General features: G+C 32.8%; 3 protein-coding genes across 8 annotated transcripts; all 3 read left to right on the top strand.

The window, feature by feature from the left end:
• The first annotated feature begins 76 nt into the window (after positions 1 to 76).
• On the top strand, positions 77 to 12,415 carry LOC124439714 (gamma-aminobutyric acid receptor subunit beta-1-like). 4 transcript variants are annotated; one of them, XM_046989993.1, is made up of 10 exons: positions 77 to 205; positions 3,499 to 3,540; positions 6,796 to 6,979; positions 8,657 to 8,748; positions 9,049 to 9,116; positions 10,076 to 10,302; positions 10,497 to 10,579; positions 10,656 to 10,787; positions 11,099 to 11,472; positions 11,665 to 12,415. In XM_046989993.1, exons 3-10 carry the CDS (start codon positions 6,807 to 6,809, stop codon positions 11,950 to 11,952), a joined length of 1,437 nt encoding a protein of 478 aa, XP_046845949.1. In that variant the 5' UTR covers positions 77 to 205; positions 3,499 to 3,540; positions 6,796 to 6,806; the 3' UTR covers positions 11,953 to 12,415. The 4 variants fall into 4 exon arrangements, with proteins under 4 accessions (XP_046845949.1, XP_046845948.1, XP_046845947.1 ...); XM_046989991.1 differs by having other exon boundaries at positions 187 to 205; positions 3,461 to 3,540; XM_046989992.1 differs by lacking the exon at positions 3,499 to 3,540.
• A 2,242-nt stretch (positions 12,416 to 14,657) lies between these two features.
• LOC124440589 (solute carrier family 35 member B1-like) lies at positions 14,658 to 19,389 on the top strand. Its single transcript, XM_046990988.1, has 9 exons — positions 14,658 to 14,952; positions 15,270 to 15,367; positions 15,447 to 15,580; positions 16,165 to 16,195; positions 16,270 to 16,373; positions 16,472 to 16,531; positions 16,957 to 17,083; positions 17,551 to 17,657; positions 18,825 to 19,389. The coding sequence occupies exons 1-9, from the start codon at positions 14,774 to 14,776 to the stop codon at positions 19,017 to 19,019; spliced, it is 1,035 nt and encodes a 344-aa protein (XP_046846944.1). The 5' UTR covers positions 14,658 to 14,773; the 3' UTR covers positions 19,020 to 19,389.
• A 1,593-nt stretch (positions 19,390 to 20,982) lies between these two features.
• LOC124439893 (actin-related protein 2/3 complex subunit 2-A-like) lies at positions 20,983 to 27,035 on the top strand. Of its 3 annotated transcripts, none has more exons than XM_046990175.1 (12): positions 20,983 to 21,166; positions 21,337 to 21,371; positions 21,914 to 21,972; positions 22,405 to 22,458; positions 22,553 to 22,598; positions 24,184 to 24,243; positions 24,342 to 24,477; positions 24,564 to 24,657; positions 25,106 to 25,232; positions 25,659 to 25,759; positions 26,243 to 26,343; positions 26,840 to 27,035. In XM_046990175.1, the coding sequence occupies exons 1-12, from the start codon at positions 21,105 to 21,107 to the stop codon at positions 26,862 to 26,864; spliced, it is 900 nt and encodes a 299-aa protein (XP_046846131.1). In that variant the 5' UTR covers positions 20,983 to 21,104; the 3' UTR covers positions 26,865 to 27,035. The 3 variants fall into 3 exon arrangements, with proteins under 3 accessions (XP_046846131.1, XP_046846132.1, XP_046846130.1); XM_046990174.1 differs by having other exon boundaries at positions 21,009 to 21,202; XM_046990176.1 differs by lacking the exons at positions 26,243 to 26,343; positions 26,840 to 27,035 and having other exon boundaries at positions 20,995 to 21,202; positions 25,537 to 25,681.
• Positions 27,036 to 27,048: the final 13 nt, after the last annotated feature.

Here is a 27,048-nt window from a genome sequence, read left to right as displayed (position 1 = left end):
GTTTGTGTTATAATGCTGTTAAAATCTTGTTACATTCCAGTTTTCTGGCGGGCAAATTCTGTCAGCTAACCTTATTTGCCTCGACTGGTTTGAGTTTACTTTAAACGCAGAGAGAAGTTCGCTAGAAGAACATAATATGTTTGAACATCATTAAGTCTGACTACGAGCATATTTTTTTTGGAAGAAGAAATTTTGTCATTTCAAGGTATATTGAAGGTCTTATGGGATTTCCAGATAGTTATTTTTCTATAAATTCTTCAACATTTATTGAATTAATTTAAGTCTGAAAAACGAGTGGCAGTCGGTCAGATAGTGATGATACTTTATTTCAACATTGCTTTCGCTGCTCAAATCAAAGATCATGGAAGTTATATTTTGCTTAAATGATCGTAAACAAAAGACTAAAAATTTTCAGATTACAAATATTTTTCTTGGTAGTTAGAATCATGGTTAGAATACACCATATATAATTATAGTCAAAATCTTTCTATCGATTTATCGCTGGTGGCCGAATGAATATTTAGCACACACGTTTAATCTTTAAAGATTTTCTCGTTTAAAGTAACTCGTTGCTGTTCAACTCTCGTTTAAAGTAACTAGGCCCTCCAACGATTTTTCCATTTCGCGTTTCAAGTAATATAATTTTCTGCCTGTATAAATAAATTTGTTCCTAACTCAGCTCCTACACTATTAGATAAAATTGAAAAAGCGTATTTTTTAGCTGTTTCCTCATAATCTGTCTGTGCTCATATAAGAACAATTCATAAAGAAAATAATGGATGGGAAGGATGAGCTTTAATGTCTGCCAAGTGAAGAATAAATTTTGTTCACAATACTTTAACCATTTTGCCAAACACTATCTTGTTAAAGTAAATGGCTTGAACCCTCGAGTATCGTTACATGTTTGTTGATGTACATCGTACAGGTTGGTAGTCTTGACTCTGAAGATGACTACCGCTAAGGTTGTCGAAACGTCAATCAATATCAACACCAACAGTTTTCGGAATTCTACTAACCTGGACGATCTACGTCTACAAACGTGTAGCTATCTTATTGTTAGTGAAATTTATAACGATGATGCATGACGAAAGTTCCTCCAAGAAACGTTCACATCTCCAAATTGCCTCAGAGAAAATTCGAGTACACTCAAATAATTTGTTATTGTACGCCAGAAATTCAGGAAAACACAAGTTCCGTTTCTAATCCGTTAAATAGTTTTATCAAAATACACGAATTCCGACTTTATCTGTGATGACTGATGCGTAATTGTATCCAAAAAATTTTAAATATTCCTGAGTAATCATTATGAAAATCATCATGTTGATTTTTTTATGTTAAACTCATCTAAACTCTAAGCATTGTGAATGAGAGCGAGATATTAAAGTTTTTTCCTGCATTGTATGCGTTTTCATCCCTTCTGTGTTGATTGTTGTGTTATTGCAGTTTTTTATGAAATATTCAATCGACAAATCACTTAATGAGATATGGATAAATAGAAACATGTTTCGTTTGACAAACATAAATCATTTTTATGGCAGAAACAAAGGTCAGGTGATCGCTTTTTGACGTTTTAAAACAAGATGTTCGAAATAGAATAACTGATTTGTCTGCATCGCATTGACATTATTAAACTCAATCCTGACTATATATTCAAGCCAATCACTTCAATTTTCAAATATTACATTTGTAGCTGTTAGGCTGAACTTTGGTCCGAACAAACCCATATTTTTTAATGCATGCACGTTAATATAGATACCAAAATTTTGCGTAGTCTGTAATTTCTAACGTCAGTAATTGTTTAATGCCCTAAAGTGACTATAACACATTTTTTTAAAAAAAACTGTTGATAAATCCAAGCAGGTTTGTGGCGTAACAACAAAATGAAGCATGGTGTTTTAAAATTCGGCAACGGTTGAAATTTCCTAATATATGTAAATCCCAGACAGTTACGTAACATGACGTTTCTTCATTGATTATATGATTATGACTGAATTGTCCACCTATAGGGTGTTTTCCTGATGAGTGAGGAAATTATTCACTTGTTATTGCTACTGTTTTTATTTTATTATTACTCAATTTAAAGAAAAAGAAACACATTTATTTATGCACGACTGTTGATAAAATTATGTTTTTTGTTACTAGTCGACAAGCCAGATTTGTTTTCAAAATGAACGCAGACACACGAGTGCATGTATAGACTTTAATAATGCACCCATAGCATATATACAAATTTTACATAGCATAAATATAAATTTTTACTAAGATGACTTTGAGAAAACACAGCTTAAAAAAGACTAGCTGCAAGACCTTATTAACAAAAACATGAATCCATTCATAAAACTCGGAAAGGGTTGCAAGAAAATAATCGTTTATCAATATCTTCTATTACATTCAAAAGTTAACTTATGGTGAATCAATTAAACACTAATTGGTATTTCTAATGACAATTTTTTATTGTGTTGGAACAAGCTAGATCGTTAAAAATTTCAACAAGCAAAGGCAATGTGTATTCAAATAGCATACAGCCTTCATAATGCTCTGCCGTGAGCTAAACTGAAATAATCAAGACTCGATAACTGTTTACAATAATGTACAATTGTGAGAATTTCAAGATCTGTTTTTAACTGAGGTAACTTCTTACAATCTTACGCATGGACAGCAGAAATACATATTTGCTAATTAAACAAATTCTAAACACACGAAACAGGAATTAGCGTGTGGAAAACATGTTTGAAACGTAAAAAATAGGTTTTCATCATATGTTTGTTTTTAATCTAAGCATGTTTAAACTAATTTCGTGATGGAATGAGAAGTTAACATGTTTGCAGGCAATTGGGCTTTGCATGCAGACATGTGCGCTATATATATAGCAACAACAACTTAGTCAACTTTAATTAACATGGAAAAGTTACAAATAAATTTGTTTGGATAGAAATTGGTCTCAGTCAAAACTTCATGTAATAAACGAATGAAGCACTGTCGACGTTTTACGCCGTTGCAAGGAGAATTTTTGTGGCATGTTTCTTTCGTTCAAAACAAAGAGTGTCAAATTATTTGTATTGATTACGCTATAACGTATAAAGTAATTAAAAAATAATGTAAGTTATAAATGTGCATACGTGATGAAGATAGCATTAGACTTGGATGATTCTATCTCGACATTTATTTCTTAATGAATTTCAAACAGCTGATTCCGCTACAGAAATGCTTTCAGCCACTGACACACTGAGTAAAAGATTAATTTGAAATTAATTTTTCTCCATCAGCTGTTTTTCATCATATAACGATCTTAAAAAACAAACTGCTCGCGAATAGATCAATTTACGAAGGGAATGTTAAAATGGAAAATAATCTAAAATAGAAACGTAAATACAGAATGTCTATTATAAACTAACAAAGGGAATTAGCTACCTCAACAAATAAAGTCAGCAGAACTTTTGTTTCATTGTTGAAATTATAGATTTCATCGCCATTGCGAATGTGCTGTTTATTATCTAGCAATGACGTGCTTTCCACGAACAAGAAATTTTCGATGAATTGGTAAGAATGAAGGATGTGTATGTATGTGAATCAAATTTAAAATTCTTAAACATGAACTCATTTTTAAATATTAACCGACTTTTAATTTGCTTTTTTGTACTTTGATTTTAAAATAGTCTTTGCATTAATGCGTGCCTCTCACGTAAACTGTCAAACATCGCAGAAAATTTGATCATCTTGAAGTTTCAAACCGGTGTTTAAAGTCATGATGATTTGAGAATTCAATAATATAAAAAACGTAAAGTTTGCTTTTGCTTCAGTCGGCAATTGTTTTATCATTCAAAATCTAGACTAAATCTAGACTAAATCTAGACTGCTTTTTCAAACACCATTAAAAGGTCCCAATGATGATAAATAAACTCTCGCTAATTGTGCATCCATCTCATTTTTATAGACATCCTTTTCTTGCTAAATTTAGTGAAATTTTGATTGCCAAAATCAAACGTATAGTTTTAAGTAGCATTGATTCATTATGCTAGGATCAGTTTCATAAAGTATCAGTTTACCTCATTTCATAAGGGAATATAAACAAAGAAATCGAACTGTTGATTACTACAATATGAAATATCAATCTGTAGCAACATTTGCACCAAAAAAAAACACCAGCGAAATATTATGACCTTTTTAAAAAATTCCTTAACCTAAAATGCTTTATAAAGCAGCAAAGTAGATAAATATTTCAGCGCTTTCCTCAATTAATAATCACGTGAATTTAGAAAGAAAAAATATGCTCTACAATATGCCGTAGATCTGGATCAAATACAACAAATAATTGAATAAATATAATGTTGTGGTTTGACAGAAAGAACTTGAAAAATTAGTGGAATGTATTTGTGGTTATTTTTCATGAAATTATCTTTTCATTTTACAGTTTTCCAAATTTCTTTACTTATCATACGCATATAATTTTCTTTTGCCAACTTTTGTAATGAAATCGTCATCTGATAAATGACCAAGCTTCGCTTGTTCTAATTTTCTTTTCTTACCTAATGGCGTTTTTTCTCACTGTGCATCAAAGGGAGGGCACATTGCTTGTCAAATGAAATCCTTTTCTGCTATCTCTCACTAATCTGTCTCCCTCTTGTTATAAATTTATTAGAACTAACTTTAGAATCAAAGCATAAAATTAATCTACTATTATTAGTGTAACTATTATTCGTAAGTATTTGTCAACGAGATTAGTAATTAAGTAATTTCCTTTTGAACAGATTTATGTTTACAATTTAAGCGTTCGTTCAAAGTTCAAACACACACAACTTGTTTTGTTTCAACTCACGCAACACAGACACACAAGGTCAATATGTTTGACTGACGTGTGTAAATGCGCTAAGGAATTTGGATTTTTCAATTGTTTCCACTTTTTCTTTGTGTTTACGAAAAAAATTTAGAACTGGCTTCAATTATTATGCATTCATTTCAGAGTTTAGGCATTAAAACATATTTATATTCGATGAAACATTCGATAAAGACAAATGCTATACAGCGGAAGCACTTTGTTTGTAGACTGTTATCACTTTTTTAGTCCTGTTGATAAAAAACAATGACAAAAATGTATTTTCCTGTTTTGAAAACATGCAAAAAGAAGTATGTTACAAAGCTGCTTTTCAATTCCTTTTTGCATGTTTTTGAAAGCAGACGTCTGAGGAAACAGAATCCAGAGAAGAGTATATCTCTGAAAGGTGAGGTACATAAGTATGTCAAAGTTCTTTTGATGATAAGCTCAGTGGCGGCAAAGATAGGCATAAAAAATAGGCAAAAATTGATCTGAAAGTTAATTTTGGCAACTATGCATGACGATTGATCTGTAACGGAAAATTTTTGTACACTTTTATGTAAAGGTAATAGCTTAAGAGCATTCACATTTCACACCATTTATGTGTGAAGAAGATAATGGAGTAGCGGGATTATGAAACAGTGGGATTAATATCAACGTCAATAGTAGGAACGACTCTGGAAAAAAATGCTTCACTGAAAAACAGAAAAATTAAGCATATATACAGTATGTGCAGTAAAAGAAGAGAAATTATTGAATGCAGCTACAAGAGTGTTATAACTCATACTAAATAAATTATGTTAGTTCATTTCAACATTTTATATCTTATGTTAAGTACGTGATGGTTGCGTCGTGATGAACGCTTAATTGCATGTGTTATTAAAAATAATAGATTCCACATGCACCATGTTGCCTGTTCTTTATAAAACTGAAGCCTGAAACTGTGTTTCTGAATCAGTGTTGGATTATAACTCATGCTTGGCCCATTAAACGACAGCAAAGCAGAAAACAAAATTATGAAATTTCTTTTTCAAGTATTCTTGGATGCACGTGCTTCGATAAAGACAAATGTGATAAAGATAAATTCAAACTGGACTAATCAGTGCTAACTATAACCTCGTTTAGGGATAACGATCTCTATCTTTTCTGTGACTGTAAATTACTACCACTACCAAACACTATAAGTCATTCTGATATATTTGGACAATATATCTGGATAAGTAGCTATATACCTGTAGGCAGAGTTTATGTTTAGTTTCTCACACAATGCGCCATATGATTTGGTATGTCTAAAGAGACAATTTTGGTAGCTAATGCTCATCGCCATTGTCGGATTGACTCCATCGGAAAAATCATTCATATTTGGTAGATAATTATGTCGTAACAAATCTCAGCCATCTCCCCTTTTTTCTGTAATACTATAAGTTCATATATACTATGGCTATATGTGGTGATTTTTTTGTATTAAATGATCATTTGTACGCTGTACAAAACAGCTCTAAAAGTAAAAAAAAGTGGACGATTCACTAATTGTATTCCGACTCTTACTGACAACTGAACGCGTGACACCAAAAAAATTCATGTAAAATGTTTTGTTCAACCCAAAACAACGACATCATCATAACTACATAGTTAACAGCATTGCTGCGATGATTTGGATCGTTTTTCACTGTTGTTTTTTTACAGTGATGTTTTTACTTATATGAGGTTTCGCCTTTATAACGTATATAGTTTTGAGTGCTCAACAACAATTTGGTGATTAAAAATCGGCATGAACAAGTCAAAATAACGCCTTGGAAAAAGTATTAGCTATTACGCTGCATGATGTCTGACAGGTTGACTAATACCTACAAAGATGTTGCTGACTGATAGCAGCTGACAGCCTCAAGTGTGAGAAACTTTTTTTATCATTTCCACATCGTTGAAATATTCTGATGACGTAAATAAATCTGTTTCTATACCATAGTTTTCTTCAATTGCAGAGTGCATCAGAATGAGATCGTTGATGATAGTGAATGTAATAATGGCGATATTAGTTGCTTGCAAGGCTTCAGCCCTTGCGACTTCTGCATCTCACAACACAGTCGCCATAAATGAAACTGGACATGCCAATGACGCTGAACAGACTGAAAACGCAAGTGAAAAAAATGATGAAAATTCAGAAATGTAAGTTTTGATGCGAGAATTGATGAATGGTTGAGCATGGCAATAGAGTCATAATCGCTGCATCCAACGTACAAAATTTTCCCCAAAATGATCGCACAACTTTCTTTGTAAAATGAAATATTATCGGCGAATGTGTCGTACTAATTGTCTGCTTTTCTTTCTCTCGAGTCTTGACGCACTTGATGTGCGGGCCATATATGTGATGATAATTGGTTAGTGCATATACAACCCTTTGTTTTTCACATGTATTACTTGAATTTCGCTTTTTATCGTAGGAAATCAATAAATTTTGAAGATAACTTATCTTTAGCCGTAAAATTAGTTCACCAAAAACAAGAGCTGCGTGCAGCAGATTGTAAAATCATGCTTCTAGATTCTGTGCGTGAAATGACCAACAAAGGCGCCACCACCCATTTTAACGTATTTGTCAAAAAACAGACAATGATTCTACATGATTCTACGCAATAGTTGCTCGGAATTAGTATAGCAAACATGAATAAGTTGTACTACTCAAAAAAATGCAAGAATGTCAATTTATTGGTTTTTAAAATTTAATCATCAATCATCCCTTACTGATTTGATGGTCTTAGTTACATAAAACTGCAATTATTGTCTTACTGTGTGTTAATTTCAGATCATCAGCATTTTTTATTTCTTTAGAAATCTTTTGTTTTTAGCAGTAATGGATGTTTATATAGCACAATCAAACTCACAGGTTGGGCACAACGGGCATAGCCACGTTAACCAATTAGGTGGGTTGGCTATTAGGTGAGTTGGTAAATTAAGTCTTCTGTGTTCATCCATTGCTAAAACAATAGATTTCTATAAAAATGAATATAATAACAATGATCTGAAATTTACATAGCAGCACCAAAACTTGTGGGCTGAATATACGATACTGGTCGCCACGCATATAGGTAGCTGATATAGCCTGATAGCTCATCATTAATCATGTGCGTAGCTTTTGTTGTCGAGACTCACAAACTTCTCGGTTTTCAAAAACGGAAAGCATATTTCCTGCTTCGAATGCCATAAAACAACACTTTTCTTTGTTTTTTTTGTGCACTGTTTTACTGTTATTATATATCCATCAGTTGTTTGAAATATTGTTTTGTGATAATCTTTGCCTTCACTTGACTCTGAAGATGACTACCGCTAAGGTTGTCAAAACGTCAGTCTACATCAACAATTGCAGTCCTTCTCAAGACTCTACTAACTTGGACGATCTTCATCCACAAACATGTTAATCATAATTTCATAATCAACCCATTTATCAATTTATAAGATTCTCATGCATAAGAAACAAAATGCCTTTAATTTAATGAAGTATATTTCTGGAATTACGTAATCATGATTCGTTAATTTTAAAAGCGAGACTAGAAAAGCTATGTTTTAACTAAATAGTGATTCAAACTTCCCTTACAACACATTCAAACCCTTAGACATCACAACTTATAGCAATTTGAAAACGACTGTTAAATGAATAGTTTTATTTACCAGACGCAAAAAAAAATTCAGGAAGTTATCCATTTTAAAAAGAATGACTCAATTGCTCAGATGATACAATTTTTTCATACGAAAAGTGCGTCAAAATGTCTAGAAATGTTCGATAAGGCAATTATGACAGATTTCCAGGAATGTGAACTTGATCATACATATCTTTTTCATTTATTTTAGGAAGTATTGCGCGTCGTCCAGCGAGGTATCAACTGTCATGCGCAACATCATGAAGAATTCAAAATATAATGTTCATAAGATACCAAGTTTTGGTAAGCTTTATTCAAGGATTACGAAAAAATCTTTGCCAACATCAGTTGATCAGAAAAGAATCAAATCAAACTGTAGAATTTCCCAGCTAATGGTGTTTCTTCTCTAAATAAAAAAAAAGTCAGCTCGCATATAGCTAATAGTAATTGTACATCAGACAAAATATGAAATTTGACAAAACAACGTAGCAATAATTTTTTCAAAAGATGAGTGAGTGCATTCCTTAATGCTGAGCATATGGCAAACATATCGTTTAATTGTAAGACTCAATTGTTGTAATTCATAATTTAAATGTACTTTAGGTAAACCATTGGCAGTGAAGCTGGCAATCACAGTGCTTGTGTTTCGAGACATGTCGGAAGTTGATATGGTTAGTTATAGCGTTATTTTATTTTTTTCGTTTTCTTATAGCTTACGTTAAGAATATCAAAGTTCCATGTAACCACATTCGTGTCATTCTTAAACTACAAGGGAATACCATGCATGACTTGACGTGATAGAAAAATCAATTATAAAAATATTTCTGACATTTTTTCATAATTTATTTGAAACTAGCTACTTTTGCCTTTGATGTTTTTTTTGGCATTTTTTGGTCCAAAGTTTTGTTGGCTTTACCTTATAATGAGCTACAGTAAAAAATTTTAAAATGAAATGCATCCAAAAGTCGACGACCGAGGAATGAGGAAAGCTAGTGGAATTTATTAATTTGAATGTATCATTTGATTTTGTTGTAAAACAAGTAATTTTAATTTAAGAACATGTGTCTTTTTAACTAGATGTGTTCATTTGTAAATGACTAAATCGCTCTATTTTCACGAATGCATTGTGAAAACAAAGAAATTGACAACATAACAAATCCACAAAATAAAACATTTTGTTAGTAACGACAACTTTGCCGTTGAGTTGTAATGCAAAGATTTGAAATACATTAACTGTTTTTAGTTTCCTTTGTTTTCTGGATGATATTAAACTGTGAAAATTTTTGGTCAGTCTATGAATAAACTTATCCGTCATTGGCCTAAAGTCAATGAATAAATTTGATATTTACATTTCTAGCTATGTCAGAATAATGCGATTTTTTCTATCACGTTGGAATAGAATTAAGATTACGGGAATAGGCAAATTGTTTCGATTGAATAAATCAGCTACATTGTAAAAACTCTTTATCGAATCGAATAGCTCAAATGAATAAACATTCAAAACAATGCTGCCAAGTTGTCTTTCTCCGAAAGAATTAATGACTTTTCTCAAGCATAATGTTATCATGGAACATTTGTAACAACAAAATAATCCAGCTTCAAATTTCCAAGTAACTACTATTTTTTGCAGACTTACACTGTGGATTTTTTTCTTCGAACAAAGTGGCGAGACGAACGTCTTAGTAATTCTTTGGATTGCAAATTAACAATGACTTTGGGAAAGAAACATCCAGCGGAGATTATTTGGGTTCCTGATACCATGATAGAAAATGCTGTTACTTCATACTTACATGAAGTCCTCACAAATAACCACAAAATTGATATATCTCCTAATGGTGACGTGTTCTGGTCCACTAGGTACAAAACTATGTACAGAACTTTATAGTAAACGTAGATGTTTTTGTTATTGTATAACATGTGTTGAGGACTTTGATTAATGCAAGCGATCATCTTAATAAATGGAGCCATCAGAAAGATTTCTTTTAATGAATGTCAATTCATATTACAAAATCTTATCAAAAACATTTCTTCATTTCTATTTTCTTTATAAGAGTCACAGTAAAGGCTATGTGCCCTATGAACTTACTCAAGTATCCAAGAGACAAGCAGACGTGTTTCATTGACTTGCTAAGTTGTAAGTTCCTATAACTTTTCTTTTTTTTTATTTATTTTTTCCATTTATATAATGTTATTTTTTTATTGTTATTCAGATGCTTACACGACCGATTTAATAACATATATGTGGAATGAAAATAACTCCGTTGGTATAATGGATACAACTTTAAGTCAGTTCGATGTCACCAATTTCTATAAAAAGAGCTATAACTTAACCTACGCGGCAGGTAATGTATGTGAATGTAAAGTTCAATCTTGACGTATAAAACACATTCATTGTTAAGGAACCGAAATATTGTTAATCTTAGCAACTTCAATATGAAGATTTTTATAAGCGCCTAGCTTATAACACCAAAAACAGCCGTTAATTTACGCTTACAATCACTTTTCGATTAAATTTACGAAATCTAAATTTTAACAAAAATCTTAGTTGGTATCTAGTATTTTAAGGTTTAAAAAACACCATACAGTCCAACCAAGGCAAACAACTCATTTTTTACCAAAACTCTTATAAGAAATGATTTTTTTGTTACTCCAGGAGAATATTCCATTCTAAAAGCAGTCTTTGTCTTTGAAAGACGAATTGGTTACTACTTAATACAAGTGTATATCCCTTGCATATTCCTGGTCGTGTTAGCTGGATTATCATTTTGGGTGGATGCACGAGCAACTCCAGCACGTGTTGCTCTTAGTTTGACCACTTTATTAACTATTGCTACCATCTGGTCATCAACAAATTCAAACATGCCTCCTGTGAGTTACGTGAAAGCTGTAGATGTATATTTTCTTACATCTTTTGGTTTTGTTCTTGTTACATTGCTCGAATACATTATCGTACTGAACTATAACGTCTTGAAGACTGCAATTCAACGAAAACTCAACATGTTTGACAAGAAAACCGCGGAAGATAGGGTAGGTTTCTTAAGCAATTTGTAATGTTTATATTGATGGAAATCAAATCAAAGATTTGATTTTAATCCCAACAAATTAATTTTCATTCAATTAAAAATAAACGCCATTATCCAGGGGAAAAATTTCTTTTTCTGAAGTGTTTAGCTATATTACGTACGGTGAACACGATAAAGTGTAATTTTTATTTTTCAGGAAAAAGAATCATTCTGCAAAAAGCATGGTCAACTTATCAGTCGACGATCATCATCAAAGAACAGTATCGAAATGACCGAAAGTCAGATTGCACGCTATTCAAATGGTAATTACAAGAGTCGGCATGCAAGCAGCAGCAGTTGCACATTAAACACGGAAAGCAAGGTTGAAAAGAAAGAAGAAGACATAAAAATAGTATCAAACATTGATAAAGTAACAAAATTTGCGTATCCTCTTGCATACATCCTATTTAACGTCTTCTACTGGTATAAACTTAGAGATAATTAAGTTCGTGAACACTACTCTCTGACATGTTCACGGAAGTTTAACGTTGGAGCGAGCAATATTTACACAGGGAGAATACCGAACATTCAGTGAACAAGAGTCATCTAAATCTGTCTTAGACTCTGCCACATAAGACTGGTCGTCTGCAAGGGGAGCATATCCTTAAAAAAATAAGGGGTGTTCTACGTTCTGGAAACGACTTTTGTACCTTGTAGTGTCTGTATTTTATAGAAAAGCCCAAAAATGTCAGCTAAAAGTCCTTTAAGCAGTTTTTCGACTAATTTTTATACATATATCACAAACTTTGTTGGGATTTTACACCATTATCCCACAAAAATCCTTACTAGTAATGATGTATATACAAGCAAGCTGAAAGCAGAGACGGATCTAGAGTACGTCAAAATAAATTACTGCAGCACATTTTGGAATGTATTTACATTTCTAAGCACCTTAGAGGCAAATCCATTGGTAAAATTATATTCTTTAGAAATTTAAAACCAATAGGGTTTTTCTGAGCTATAATTTATTTTGACAAATACTGGATTCGCTACTGAATGAAAGTTTTAAATAATTATGCAGACCTGTAAATGAGAGTTGCACTTTGCACTATACATTGGTATATTTTACAATAGTGCTACTAAATTCCTCGGTAAATAAAACTGTTATACGATTGATCAGTGCTATGATTAACTACATAATTATATACCTCTATTATCATGTACATGTATATAGTCGAGTCAAAAACATATAGTTTTAATTTTTAACTAGGAAATGACTGACCATAATTTCCATTGATAATTTCATTAACACGGAAGAATGCATGTTTATTACACGTTGAAGTGAAGCATTAGCTGCAAAATAAATCTGTTAAAGAAAAAAAATCGGCACTTTTAAAGCCAAAGAACATTTAGTTTCGGACTTTCGGTTTTACTTTCTAAAATGCCTACGTTTCGCAGAACCGTTTTGAAAAAAACAATTTCGGGAGAACAATGCACTTTCGTTCGTTTGGAATTTGGAAATATTTTGCGAAAGACGACACGAAACAAAAAAGTTTGCAGAGTTGGCAAACTGAGAGAAACTTTTTGAAACCGCACAGCTCTACTGCAACACGTGAAAAGTATTTTACAAAAACAAAATCAAAGTAAATTTATACATCTAGATGAAACATGTGCACAGAGCAAACATACAATATGGCCATGGTCAATTTAATTTTAGTAAAAAGTTGTCAAATGAGAGCCGATTCAAATGTCATTCTTCTCTATAATATTTTGTACTTCTCTCTTCACATCAACAAGTTCATCTAACAAAAAATATATTGCTATTATAAATTTCTTAATCAAGAAAATTACGTTTTCTGTAGACTTTTTAAATACATAACAATACTATCTTTCAAAACGAAAAGTTTTTGCTCAGTAAACAAAGAAAAATTCAATGACTAGAATCCATTATTTTGCTTACGTACCATGTACTTTTTTTTCCGCTACAGTTTTTTCTTCCAGAAAAAGAACACCATCATCGACTCGCCGTATATAGACTTTCTGAAAAATTTATAACAAGGGTAAACTTATATTGCAAATCAGGCAGTGACATTGAATGTTTTGAAAAATATGTCAGAACAATGCGTTATTTATAACTGTCACAACGAATACTACAGATACAAGAAAAGGTATACAGAAAAATATCTGGTTCCTGGAATCCAATCTCCCAGTTTTTCAAAATCTGTTTATGAGCTGTCCTATAACTGGAAATAAGCTTTCCACGCAAAAACTAATGTTAAATAAAAACTTATTGTTACTCATTACTCATTAGCACTTTAAATGTCATTGCTGATGAACTGTTGAAATGTTAGCCAAACTGATGATGTGCTTGGTAATATGATGATAAAAAATTACCGCATTTGGGCAGAGAGATGCTAGTTCACTGGTTAAGACATTTAGTTCACTTTCCTACAAAAATTATAATTAAATGTCACAAATACAAAAAAAATGTAAACAGAAAAATTAGCATAGCATCCTGGTTGACTACATCCAGAAGTTTTAGTCCTGCAGAGCAAATCTAATGATAATTATTTCTAAAAAATCTATTGTTTTCACAGTGAGTGAGCACAGTAAATTATGCATAGCAGGACTCAATAAGCAGGCTGAACAATTGACATTTGTTTATTGTTGGCTGGCGTTGACCACACTTCCTTGTCTCTGATGTGCACTTTGCATTCCACAGTATTATGATGTCAATGTTGGCAGTGGCAGAAGGTAGCTCGATTATTTAGTCCTGCTATGTAAATGTTTGTGTGTTTCCTCACAGTGAAAAAAATATATTTCTATAGAAAAGAACAATAATGTTCATCTTAAATTTACATAGCCAGACTAAAACGTGCGGGCTGGCTATGGCACTGAATGTTGAATTATAGTGATACATACTTAACTTTTACCTTTACCTTTTGTTTTAATTTCAAAAGTTTACTATTTTCATTGGCATGTGCAGGATATTTGCCGGCCATATCTTGTTATTTCTTTGTAGACATTGACACATTGCACCTCAACCTGACATCAATTGATTGAAATGAAGAATGACAATCATTGAGTAAATAAGAAATTGAGAATAACTGAATATCAAAATATGAATGATTGATATGACGTCACACATTAGCCTTTATAAATGACGTAGCCGGTGGACCGGACTTTGTCGACTCTACATTCCATGCACTACAAAGAGAACGACCATTGTTACACGTGTCTTAAACGAAAATAGTATCTCCGCCAATGAGAATACTACGCGTTCATTCAATTCATGCGAAAAATACATCCTGTAACCCTGTAGTTGAATGGCCGTTAATGATAACTCTGTATACTTGAACATATCGGGTGTAGAAGAAAACAAAAACGAAGGGCAAGTGAATGAAAGTATGTCCAATCTACCGACTCAAAGTCGCAAGAAGTTAATTATTTGTTGCTCGGGGATTTTTATCTGCTATTTTTATTATGGTATTATTCAAGAAAGAATGTAAGTAGTCAATTTCTGAAAGTGTTGATTATTTGGCTACGTTTATTAATTTTCTTACAATTTTATGACATAAAATTACCAAATAAATACAAAAATGAACAGCATCAATAAATGTATATTAATAATACCCGGCTCCCGAGACCCCCTTTTTTCTAGCGCCTCCCCCGTTCATACATGGAAATATTCTCTTTAATGTTGTAAAAATTCCATGATTACCCCAGACTTTGTACGTGTATTAAATATTATCGAAATGGATTTGAAGTATTTCTTTTAAAATTTGATCTGAAGCCATCTTTTCTTTTTTGACAACTAAATAGAACAAGATTTCCTTATGGTGAAGAAAAAGAAAAATTTGTTTATCCCATGACACTTGTTTTCATTCAATGCATTGTCAATTCACTGTTTGCCACTGCAGGTAAGGGAAAAGAATTTTGAGTGTTATCTATTTGTTTGTTCTGTAGAATATTATGATGATCAATTTCTTCTTTTTGAAGTCATTAAGTTCACTTACTATGGATCAGAAAGAGATACAACTCCTAATACATTATATATATGGTGTGCGTTCTCATATGTTGGAGCTATGCTTGCAAGCAATGCTGCCCTACAATTTATCAACTATCCGACTCAGGTGAATTTTCATTGTAATTTTTTAATATTTTCTAATAGGGATGGATTTAGCAGAGGAGTGGGAACCCCTAATAGCCTTAGTTAGATGAGGTGGGATGCCAATTTCCATACAAAATACTAATATATCAAACAATTAAGCAAAAGCTGTTGTAACAGAATTTAAAAAAAAAGTCTGACACAATATGGCAACAAGTAGCCACCAAAATCTAGTCCAAATTAGAGCACCCTCCCCCCCCCCCATTTGCAAAAACCATTGTGTATCTATCCCTGTATCTTTATATGTGCTAACTAAAGTGGATGAATCAGCCTTAGTTTTCTGTAATACTGTCATACTTCAGATTTGTTAGGAAGCCATAGTTTTCTGTAATACTGTCATATTTCAGATTTGTTAGAAATAAACAAGAAAAGAATGTGCTGACATGAGCATTTTAGCTTTGCAAAATAAGTGGCTTTAACATGGCTTTATAAAACAACCAATTTGATCTAGGTTTTCCTATCGAAGCTGTGTATCATGTGCAAGATATGTATTTCAAATTATATTTCACATTAATGTGTTGTTGATATGTGTTTACGTTTATATTGTAGGTTTTGGGTAAATCTGCTAAGCCCATACCAGGTTTGTGGAAAGAAATCTATGAATTAGGAACAGATAACTTCACATGTCGATAAAACTAATAATCCTTTTTTTAGTTATGATACTTGGTGTGTTAATTGCTAAGAAAAAATATCCTCTTGTGAAATATTTGTTTGTTCTCATGATAGTCTGTGGTGTTGCTCTATTTTTGTACAAGGATGTAAGTAAACAGGGCTTTGCGCAGATTATTGTAACACATGAAGGATTTCAAAAACCAATTTTTGTTAAAAATTTGTCACCATCTCTTTTTTTTTATAGAAAAAGCAGAAAACCGATCAACATAGCGATATGATGATAGGGTTTGGTGAAATTTTGTTGGTAATTTTGACAATTTCTCTTTTAAACATGAAACATGTTTATTCAAAAATCCACTTTCTTCCTGTACACAAAAGATATGCTAGTTCCACCTAAAATTTTGAGCAGCCTTTGTTCATGTACTTTTTGACTGCTCATGTATGGTCCTGGACATAATTGAATAAAAATGTATTAGTTCAATAATATAGTACTAGTAAGAAACAGTTTTTATTGTTCCTGATGAAGCATTCACAATCTTTTGCTATCGAGCATAGGAAAGCTTTGTTTTTTTATGTATTATTTACTGTACTTAGCTGCCCGGCCTTATTCTCTGTAATATGTTCACTTTTTACAGCTGTCATACCCAACTAGCCTTTTTACCTTATGTCATTTAATTAATAAATTATCTTTTTTTATGTAAAACATATACTCGTGGGACTTTTGTTTAGTTGGTTTCTTTAACTCTTGATGGAATGACTGGAGCCACTCAAGATAAAATGAGAACAGAACATCACATAAAATCACATCACATGATGCAAAAGATCAATATATGTTCATTCCTCATCCTTGGTACTGGTGAGTGAGTACTTCATGTTACAGTTTATGATGTGAAGACTGCTAAGTAGTAGACTGTTGCGACATGACACGCTAATCGTAAAATATCGGCATATAACGTCATGGTCGTGTATTTTAATGACGTCGATTTACGTTTGTCAAGTATGGACATGTTTGTATCATACGTATAAGGATATCTATGAGCGATCTCTGGGCAGTTTTGTAGTACTGTTTTGGAAAATACTTTTCCAGTGGAAGCTTTTCAAGAATGATAAAAGAGATTTGCTCTGAATATTGTCACGCATGTTTAGGGAGAACAGTAAAGAAGACTTGCCTTGTTTATGCTTTGCTGGCTGGCAGATTAATCCCAAGAGAGGTTTACCATTCTTGCTAGTGTTGCCAAATCCGCGTGCAAGCAAAACGTAAACAATGCAAGTCATCTGTAATGGTACTTGTAATTTGTAATCTTGTGATTTGTAATCTTTAAGGCATTGTGTTCACCGGCGAAATTTGGAAATCAATTGCTTTTTGTCAGCGCCATCCTTCTGTGTTGCCAAATATGCTATCATTTAGCATCGCGAGTGCTTTGGGTCAGGTTAGTCTAATGTTCAAATGTGTTGGCACTACCTTGCATTCTCTTTGTTCAATACTAGAGAGTTTTAGCTTTGACTGACAGTGTTAGCACCAGGCATACAGGCAAGATGATAACATTTTAACTGTCGTTTTTGATGCATGACGTACGTATTAATTGTATAAGATAGGGAAACTGGATGCATCATGGGTATTCCAGGTGGTTGTTGTTACTCAGTGTTTATGCTTTTGTGACAAAGATGTTCAAACTTCGTTTAAAAGATAACTTGCGACTCATACATTGTCAAACGGACGAATTTTAAAAATAGTTTGAGCAAAAAGTTGTAATTTAATGTTATTTAAGTTTAAATCAAGTTTGACAGAGTTAAGGATATATTTTGTTGAAACAACCAGCTTTCAATGAACAATATTGGTAGCTCTAGACACATAATATACGTTTGGTACTAGGACTAGCTAGTACTACTCCTGAATACGACAAGAACACCTGTGAGTTTACAGAGATACGTACATACCCATCGAAAATGTTTAATTCACTGTTATTAATGCTTCTGCAAATATTATGGAGAGACTGCGTTGTAGAAACGACGATTCTCTTATACTTTCACTTCTGAAGCGTATGTACTTCTGTACACGATGACGTAGCCAGCCCGCAAGTATTATTAGCCCTGCCATGTAAATCATTCAATTCTTTAGAAGTAAAGTGCTTTGCTTTGAGTGAACAGAGAACAATTTGTAGAACAGGACCAAATATACTGGTTTGCTGCCCCACCGTCGTTTATACATATCCTTTGAATTGTACTCTAAGTATCGTTTATTATAGGAAGGAGCTTTGTCCAAGTGTATAATATATTTTTCAGCAGTTTTTCGTAGACTTCATTTTGCTACATTATTTGCTGTCATAAATAGGAGTCTTTTAGATGAAGGTATGATCTTCGCACTTTGCTGGACAATTTAAGCAAAGTGCGAAGATCATACCTTCATTTAAAAATTCAAACACCGCACTGCATATAACATTCTTCATATAAATAGGAGTCATCGGCTATGAGTCTTTTATGTGTGATCAAAGGTTAACTTCAGACGGCCAACTTGCAATTTTATTACTGTATTTAATGTTTTTCTTGTGTAATTTATGCATTACAGCAGTTTTTATGTGAAAACCATTCTGTTTCAGAACTTTATATTCATCACAGTGGCGACCTTTGGTCCATTGACGTGCTCCATAGTTACTACAACGCGAAAATTCTTTACAATTCTGGCATCTGTGATATATTATGGAAATGCCCTCGTTTCGAGACAGTGGATTGGGGTTGTTCTTGTATTCGCAGGATTATCACTTGATAGCATGTTTGGAAAGACAAGGAAATAGCCGAATATCAGGTGAAGTAGAGTTGAAATGCAGTAAATGCATTATTATATATAGGTTCTCCGTGAAATATGTTCTTGTTTCGGCTGGAACCAAATCACGATGTCGAAGTTGGTCTGTCGATGAGTGCAATATTCTTCCTTCGTCCATTTTCATAATTTTGCTTTCAATCCATCTTACATTTATTATGATTTAAAGTGAAACATCAACCCTCAACTTTTCGTTGCTAACAAACTTAGAGAAATGTTGAGCAACCATGAAAAGCATTTTTACTATTTTGGTGAAGGACCTAATTTTCCACCATTGAACTAATGAACAAACATTGTTTGCATTGTATGATTTGATTGATTTGATTTAAAAAAAGTTAAAGAAATTACTGTTATTCCTCGTCCTTTACAACTACACAACCACTGCTTCTCGCTGCTCGGTTAACTCTTTTGTCGTGATGTTGCCAATACATCACAATTATTTTCCCTCTTGAACAAAAAATGCTCCTGCTATCAGATACCATAAAGATGTGTGCAACAACAAATCTTCTTTACGTCTTACCGAGAGTTTTTTGACCCAGTGAACGTTTACTCTACTGCTCGCTGATGATGACATGTAATACTTGTCAAAACATTTAGAATGAAACGTTACTTTTTACGAAGTGTCAATTGTTTTTGTGTTTTATACTTCAACTTCTACTTATTCATTTTTACGATATCATGAATAGGATTCGTGTTCCCGGTAACCTCACTTGACCCCACCCTTCATCAAGCAACACCATGCACAGGCTTCTATATGGGCGTAGGAAGCACATTTAAGTTCAGAGAGGGTGTTAACTTCTATGGCACTTACCTGTTGAAAAGGGTATTTAAGATTGACTCGTATTACTTTACGGTTAAAATGCCTTACGATTTTAGTGACTCATAAAAATCAACATTACAGTTCTTTGTTGTTAAAATTTTGGAAAAGGCTTAATCTACGTTCTTTTGTGTTTGTTTAGTTGCAAATCAAAACTCTTATTTGTCTGTGTATATCGATCAAAATTTTATTGTACGCACTGTTTTTCAGTGGTGGTGATTGTGATATTTAAAGAACTTTTCAGAAACCTTTGCATGGAATAGTTTCTTTCAGCAGAAGTTGTAATTTATGGAAGCAGCCTGTATATATATGACAAATAGAGAAAGAAAGGAAAGTAAATAAATCCTTTTCAGGTCCAACAGTGGGGAAGTCAAATTTTCACGATCCTAGAGACGCAGTGCCTTTTCTTTGTCTGAATATGATTTGGCAATTCTGTTGCAACAACGCATCCAAACAGATTCTCTTTTGTATACTTTCACGGTTATAAGTAGAAATGAATCCCTCTGTAAATTTGTCTAATTTTTTAAGGCAAAAGCATTAGTTTTCTGGTTGCATTTGCTTGATAGGACTAGGTATTGGTCTTTCGCTTCTGTTTATATTCTCTCTGGTCCATTTACAGGCAGGTACGGAGGAAAAGGGTTCTTGTTTCGTAGCTAAACGATGTCTTACTGCATGTGCATTAGTCATTTTTGCCCTTTTTAATTATATAACAGTAACATAATTTTAGCTGTGATTGTGAGTTCTCCAAATACTTTATGTTGACATAAAGCTGAATTAAATTGCTGCGTTGGTGTGGATTGATGAACTAAGGCCTGCTTCATACGTTGCGTTTTACATGAGCCGAATACATTTAAAACAAAAGGTAACGAGGCATTTTACCATTTTTCTTTTGTTCGGCTCATGTAAAATGCGACGTTTGAAACGGGCCTTAGTAACTTTTCTCAATATTCAGCTCAGCCTCCGGTTCCTTCCGTACTGTGCTACCCCGACGTGAACATGTATTGTACCCAAACTATACCATTGATTGCCTTTGACCAGTATGTCAGTGAAATGGTCAGTGACATATACCAAATATGGCACAACTTAAAATATTGCACCGAGCTCCGAACCATGTACGATGGATTCCGACTTAATAGGAAGACGAACACAAGACTCATTAACTATTGCTATTACTTACCAAGCCCGTCTGTCAAATTTCATGCCGAATAGCTCACAACAAGGAAGGACTACAAGTACAAAAATATGATTCTTTTGGAGTTGAACAATCGTATATTAGAGGAAACGCTAACTACAAAATTTTCAAGGTGGTCTGTCTTCATCAAAAAAAGTCCTGAAGTATTGTAAGATTTGAACTAAATTTTCGTTATTGATTTCCATCTACTGAATAACAATCATAATGTGAATTATTTTATCTATTTATATTTAATGTCATTTTAACGATATTATCTACGTACCGGCTTCTCTTCTTTTGTAGTGAAAAATTTGATGCAATTGATATAAGATTTGCTGGTAAGCTCCTTTTCAACATAGTTCCTGAAGAGATTTTGCATTTCAATTTAGAACTTTTTGTTATGCGAAAACTAAGACTATTTGCTTTCTTGCGAGACAATTTATTAAGTAGCAATTGATTTATTTTGGAGAAATTTATATTGAAATGGATTCTTTTTCCATTGATAACTCCATGAGAATAGGGAAGCCTATAAGTACATTCTGGCAATTTTAGTCCGTCAATAGTTGATTTATACTGTACACTTTTTCTTCCGAATGAAAATATTTTATATTTAGGCGTCAATTATCAAAATTACAAGTTTAGCAATTACATTTACAATCAGACTTGGATATAAGTATTATAAGCCATGGAAGTTGTGCAAAAATATTGTTAAGCCTCATTAAATCTACAGTACACATTTGTTTATTATCATTTATATTCAAAAATGACCATTTCTGAATGCATTTAGCGAATCTCATGTTTTTAATCTGAGAATGTGGAAGTACATTACTCTATGTATCTTTTATTATTGTTTATATAAATTGCTTTTCACCCTGTACAGATTTTGATGGTGTGTCCTTTCATGTCTCCAATCCAGATGGAGAGAAAAGCAAGATAATAGTAAGTTACATTAAAGTTGAAACACTTGTGAAGCTGATTGCTTTAAAGAAAGAATTTCACAGTAATGCCTTTCATGCTTAGCCAGACAGACATTGATAGCTACTTTTGGTAAACCAAAAAATGGTAGCATCTATTAAGTTGTTAGTGCAGCAATATGTCTTATACAAATTCTACCGACTCTGGCCCATCAGCACTAAAGTATAGTGGGTTGAGAATGGAGATGGAATTGAGGTAAAGAAAAACATTTTTCTGACACATTTAGTTAGCCAGAAAAGTATTCAATAATTCTGTATCAGATATCGCAAGCTCAATGCCAATAATAAACACAAGCACACATGTAGCATTACTGTGAGATCATTTGTTGAGTTGATGTCAAAAAAGTCACTTTTATCATTTTGCCTGCTAATGTGGTTAATGTTTTTTTTTTGTTAGGTTAGCATTCATCTTAAATTTTATTCTGATCTTCAAAAGTATGGGGCTGACCAGGTGAGTTGATTTTCATGTTGAAGGCTTATTGAATGGATTATCAGTATTGTAAAAATATTATTAAGTAACATTTAAATCATTTATTTGTATACAGCTGATCCAAAAAGTTTATGGTGAATACTTAACAACTGCCGAATCAGGTTAGATTTATTTACAAGAACTTGTAATGATACATGAACTAAGAGTCCATTTTACCATGAATTTTTGTGATATAAAATGTTGAATTCAGTATAATTTATTTTGACACACCCTATTACCACAATATAAAAGTAAGTTCTCACACGCAACTGGGAACTGCTGCAGCCAATCTGCCGCCACAAGCTTGACATGTGTTACATTCATAAAAACAGTTAATACAGCTACCATTACGTGGGCTAAGCGGCTCTGCTCCTAAGAGTAGTAGCCTAAACTCAACAGTCATAGTTACCAATACACATATGTCTATAGTGTTCCATTTGGGTGAGTGGGTGGGACTCTAGTCTAGCTGTGTGGATGCAACAACAAAATGTGTTTAATATAACCTACACCACCCGCCATACCTATTCACAATTTGGCTCCTAAGGGGGTGTGAGAAAATATTTTCTGCCTTTTTTGTTCCTTAGTCGGCAGAAAATAATACTTGTTTGTTTATAAAATATGTACATATGTTTTATGGCAATAATTCTACCCTTGATTTTCAAGATTTTTACCTCTACAAAAAAGGTAATTTTAGTATTTATATCTCAGCAAAAAGTATGAAAATTGCAGTTTGTAATCAGTAAAAAAATTGCAAAATTTGACATTTTCATCAGCAGTTGCTTAGTACCACCCAGATAAATTTCTACAGTTATTATAAGATACAGTTGAACCAATGTTTTTCAACCTCACCTTTTGTCCAACAAAAGTAGTTGAAAATCATTTACATCATGGAAATCAAAAGGTCCATAAATATGTCATCATCTGTTAAACAACTCACAAAAAACATGAATCCAAATCTGAATCATTGAATTCTGATTGGTATTGGATTGCTCCTGGAGTTCATCCGCCCTTTGAAATCTTGTGAAGTTTATGACAGCAGGAGTTAAAGCTCATGAAGGGATTTGCCAAATACCACTTTGCCCGATACTGGATTGTACCAGATGGTAGTGGTTATTGAAGCCATACTAATATAGGATACACATAAGATGTACATATATAGGATATTTGCTTATTTGCTAGTGAAGCTGTGAACGTACATGGTGAACAAAGTATGTTTGGACATCAGATTATGTTGGATAACCACATGTCATCAGAATAATGCACATCCCTAGTTGATGTAATTTTGAAGTCTGATAGAGGAAACACACTATATACTGATTGAACCATTTAAAATATATTTATGAATTTCAGTTAATATGTTGGAAAATAGACTTCACTACTTGTATAAAAATTCCTCTGTATTGTCCTAATATGATGATTGAATGGAAGACATTGCATCACACTGTAATAACCAGTGTGCGAATTAGTTCAGAAAAAACGATGTGCAATTTTTTTGACAAAGTGTTTCTTTAGTGGCATAATCAAATTGCACATTGCACACCGTTAATTCGCACACTGTTAAAAACCATTTACATAGTTTCATTAATGTTTCCATGACAATATGAATCCTATAAAACATAGTCTTGCATTAATATCATCATACGTTTTACAGCCTTCATGGGGATGTGGGCTATTTTTCTGAGATGATGAAAGTATTTTACTTTACAGGATATGATGTGTCTCTTCTCATAGACTTAGAGAAGTTACCTGGAAATGACAAGGCGAAAGGTAATTTTGCAACAACTTAAAATGATCATAACATGTTGCTTTTGTCTTTTCTTCCTTCATTGTTACTAAGATAAAAGTATTTGATGATAAACTTTTAGAGGAATTGATCAAAAAGGTTTCCATGTTGAAGAGAAATTGTTTTGCATCCGTATTTGAGAAATACTTTGAATATCAACAAGCAGGAAATGATAAAGAGGAATATGCGATTATCAACTACAGAGATGATGAAACAATGTAAAAAAAAATGCTCAGTTTTTTCTCAATTGCTGTGAAATTTTTATTGATTGTTGTTAATATTTGTTTCATCTTCTTAACTTTAGGTATGTTGGTGCAAAACCAGATCGTGTCACTGTTATTTTCAGCACTGTTTTTCGAGATGATGATGACGTAATCATTGGTAAAGTATTTATGCAGGTAGTATATTTCACTAAGGAATCAAGATATACTTATACATAGTTGGGTTAATAGTTTATTGATATTCATATGATCTCATTGCTGCAGAATGTTCAAGATTGGTGGGAGCAAAAAGCTTATGACTATGTGTTATGTATAATTTACGAGATTGTAATTATTAAACTTGAAGAAATATGTATCAAATTTGTATGGTTGGATGTTTACTTAACGGTTCACTCGAATGTATGAGTGCTGGATGTAATGGCAGCAGCAGAATTTTATTTTTTTTGGGGGGGGGGAAACACCCCCAAAATGTCACTTCTATATTTTACAAACTCTTTTGTACGACTAACATTTTTAAGTTATATATATAGAGATGATACTATGGAAAATATTGGGGGCAGTCCACCCTCCCCCACCATGCCATGCTACAGCCTTCCATTTTAACTTTTGTTTATGAAAATTTCAGGAGTTAAAAGAAGGTCGTCGTGCCAGTCAAACAGCTCCTCAGGTTCTTTTCAGTCATCGCGAGCCACCCTTGGAATTACAAGGGACTGGAGCTGTTGTGGCTGATAATATTGGATACATTACATTTGGTAAAATAATTTATATTGTACTTTATGTTAACTTCTTTTTTTATACTTAGGATATTTAGAACGTACGTATAAAGAAAAAACGTGATAGTTTTTTTACTGTTGACAACAGGAAAATTGCATCTTTGTTGTCAATTTTATCGAAAATTGCATAAAATAAGAAACTAAGCACATCAAGTTTTTTGTTTTCTCACGCCAAGTTTAACATAGTGAAAATATTTTTTTCTGAACTAAAATATACAACTGAAAATATAAAAATACTTTGTCTTTAAATATTCTTAAATATTCTTAACATGTATTGTTTTAGTACTTGAACCGCGACATACAAACGAAAAAACTTTAATTATTCTTAACATGTATTGTTTTAGTACTTGAAACGCGGCATACAAACGAAGAAACTTTAAATATTCTTAACATGTATTGTTTTAGTACTTGAACCGCGGCATACAAACGAAAAAACTAAGGACAAAACAATCAATTTGATTCACACATTTCGAAACTATTTACATTATCACATCAAGTGCTCCAAGGTATGTCTTGTTTTTTACCTGAAGTTTATTTTATACACGTTATAGTCCTATAGCTTACGGCTTACGACATTAGTCAACTCTACTGTGGTGTAAAGTAAATGGTTTGAACCCGACAAGATCGTTACATGTTTGTAGATGAACGTAGATCGTCCAGAATAGTAGAGTCTTGGCTCTGAAGATGACTAACGCTAAGGTTGTGAAAAAGTCAGTCAACATCAACACCAACAGTCCTTCTCAGGACTCTACTAACCTGGACGATCTACATCTACAAACATCTACTGTGGTGTATGACGCAGGTAAAGTTAGTCTCCGATAATTCGACTATTCTGATTATCTGTCGGAAAACTTCAATTTACATTTAACGTTTGCTATTTTTCTATACATGCAATCTGTTTTCATATTATTTGTTAAACCTCGCTACAACTGTAAGATGGAAAGTTTACGCATGTTGCATCTACACTCTCTTATAAAATCGAATTCTAGGCGTACTTGCACTCGAGAATGAGAGCAAAAACGACTGATTTTATTAAAGTTGTAAATCGTGCGAAGCCAGAAATCAAGTCAACTGAAAAGAAAACAATCACGTGAGTATTTTATGTATTGATGTTTATAATGTTCAGTTTAACATACATTTTGTTCTTATGGATTGTATGCATGATTTAGTTTAACATACCAAATACGATAGGATTTTACTGACGTTTGTATTCTTTGGTTTAATACAAACTTACGATAGGATTATGCTTATAGTTTGTATTGTTTGGCTAACATATAAAATATTGTAGGATTACAATGAATGTGTGCGATACGCTCATTAATTTATCTATAATTTCTACTTTTTATAACTCGTCAATGAGATTGATGTGATACAATTAGTGTAAGATTTTTTGCCAGGCCTACTAAAGAATTTTTGGGTTATGTGTTTTTTCAACTCTTATCTTCGTCATGTTACTATACAAAGTTATATTTTTTATAATATTTTATATATTTATATCTTAATTTTCGCCTTTTCATCTCTGATGCAAGAGATTGCATTTCAAAACTATTTTCTATATGTAATATCTTTTCCTTTTTTATTTCAAGTGGGAAGACCTTTGTTCGATCGTGATTTATGAAATTTCAACGAAAAGCAAACGAATGAACTAGCCTATGTCGAATCACTGGTCTTAGTTAATTTAGCTGTTCAAGTTACCTATTTCTGCTCTTTTTTGTATGAAAATAGTCAATTTTTGTAGAGATTCATGTTAAACTGAAATTTAATAAATTTTCAATCGATATAGCATTGACTATTG

This window comes from Xenia sp. Carnegie-2017, unplaced genomic scaffold, assembly GCF_021976095.1.
Source record: "Xenia sp. Carnegie-2017 unplaced genomic scaffold, XeniaSp_v1 HiC_scaffold_2, whole genome shotgun sequence".
NCBI lineage: Eukaryota > Metazoa > Cnidaria > Anthozoa > Malacalcyonacea > Xeniidae > Xenia > Xenia sp. Carnegie-2017.
Note: the sequence above shows the minus strand (reverse complement) of the source record. Positions and strands in the feature narration are given on the sequence as shown.

Bases quoted from the DNA above. Each gene is read 5' to 3' on its own strand.
- LOC124440589 (XM_046990988.1), top strand. From the start codon at position 14,774: ATGGCCGTTAATGATAACTCTGTATACTTGAACATATCGGGTGTAGAA. The intron at 14,953-15,269 runs GTAAGTAGTCAA...ACAACTAAATAG, and splicing joins GGTATTATTCAAGAAAGAAT to AACAAGATTTCCTTATGGTG. The intron at 16,196-16,269 runs GTTTGTGGAAAG...TCCTTTTTTTAG, and splicing joins ATCTGCTAAGCCCATACCAG to TTATGATACTTGGTGTGTTA.
- LOC124439714 (XM_046989992.1), top strand. From the start codon at position 6,807: ATGAGATCGTTGATGATAGTGAATGTAATAATGGCGATATTAGTTGCT. The intron at 6,980-8,656 runs GTAAGTTTTGAT...CATTTATTTTAG, and splicing joins AATGATGAAAATTCAGAAAT to GAAGTATTGCGCGTCGTCCA. The intron at 10,788-11,098 runs GTAATGTATGTG...TTGTTACTCCAG, and splicing joins TAACTTAACCTACGCGGCAG to GAGAATATTCCATTCTAAAA.
- LOC124439893 (XM_046990174.1), top strand. From the start codon at position 21,105: ATGATTCTTTTGGAGTTGAACAATCGTATATTAGAGGAAACGCTAACT. The intron at 21,203-21,336 runs GTAAGATTTGAA...CTTCTTTTGTAG, and splicing joins AAAAAAAGTCCTGAAGTATT to TGAAAAATTTGATGCAATTG. The intron at 24,478-24,563 runs GTAAAAAAAAAT...TCTTAACTTTAG, and splicing joins TACAGAGATGATGAAACAAT to GTATGTTGGTGCAAAACCAG.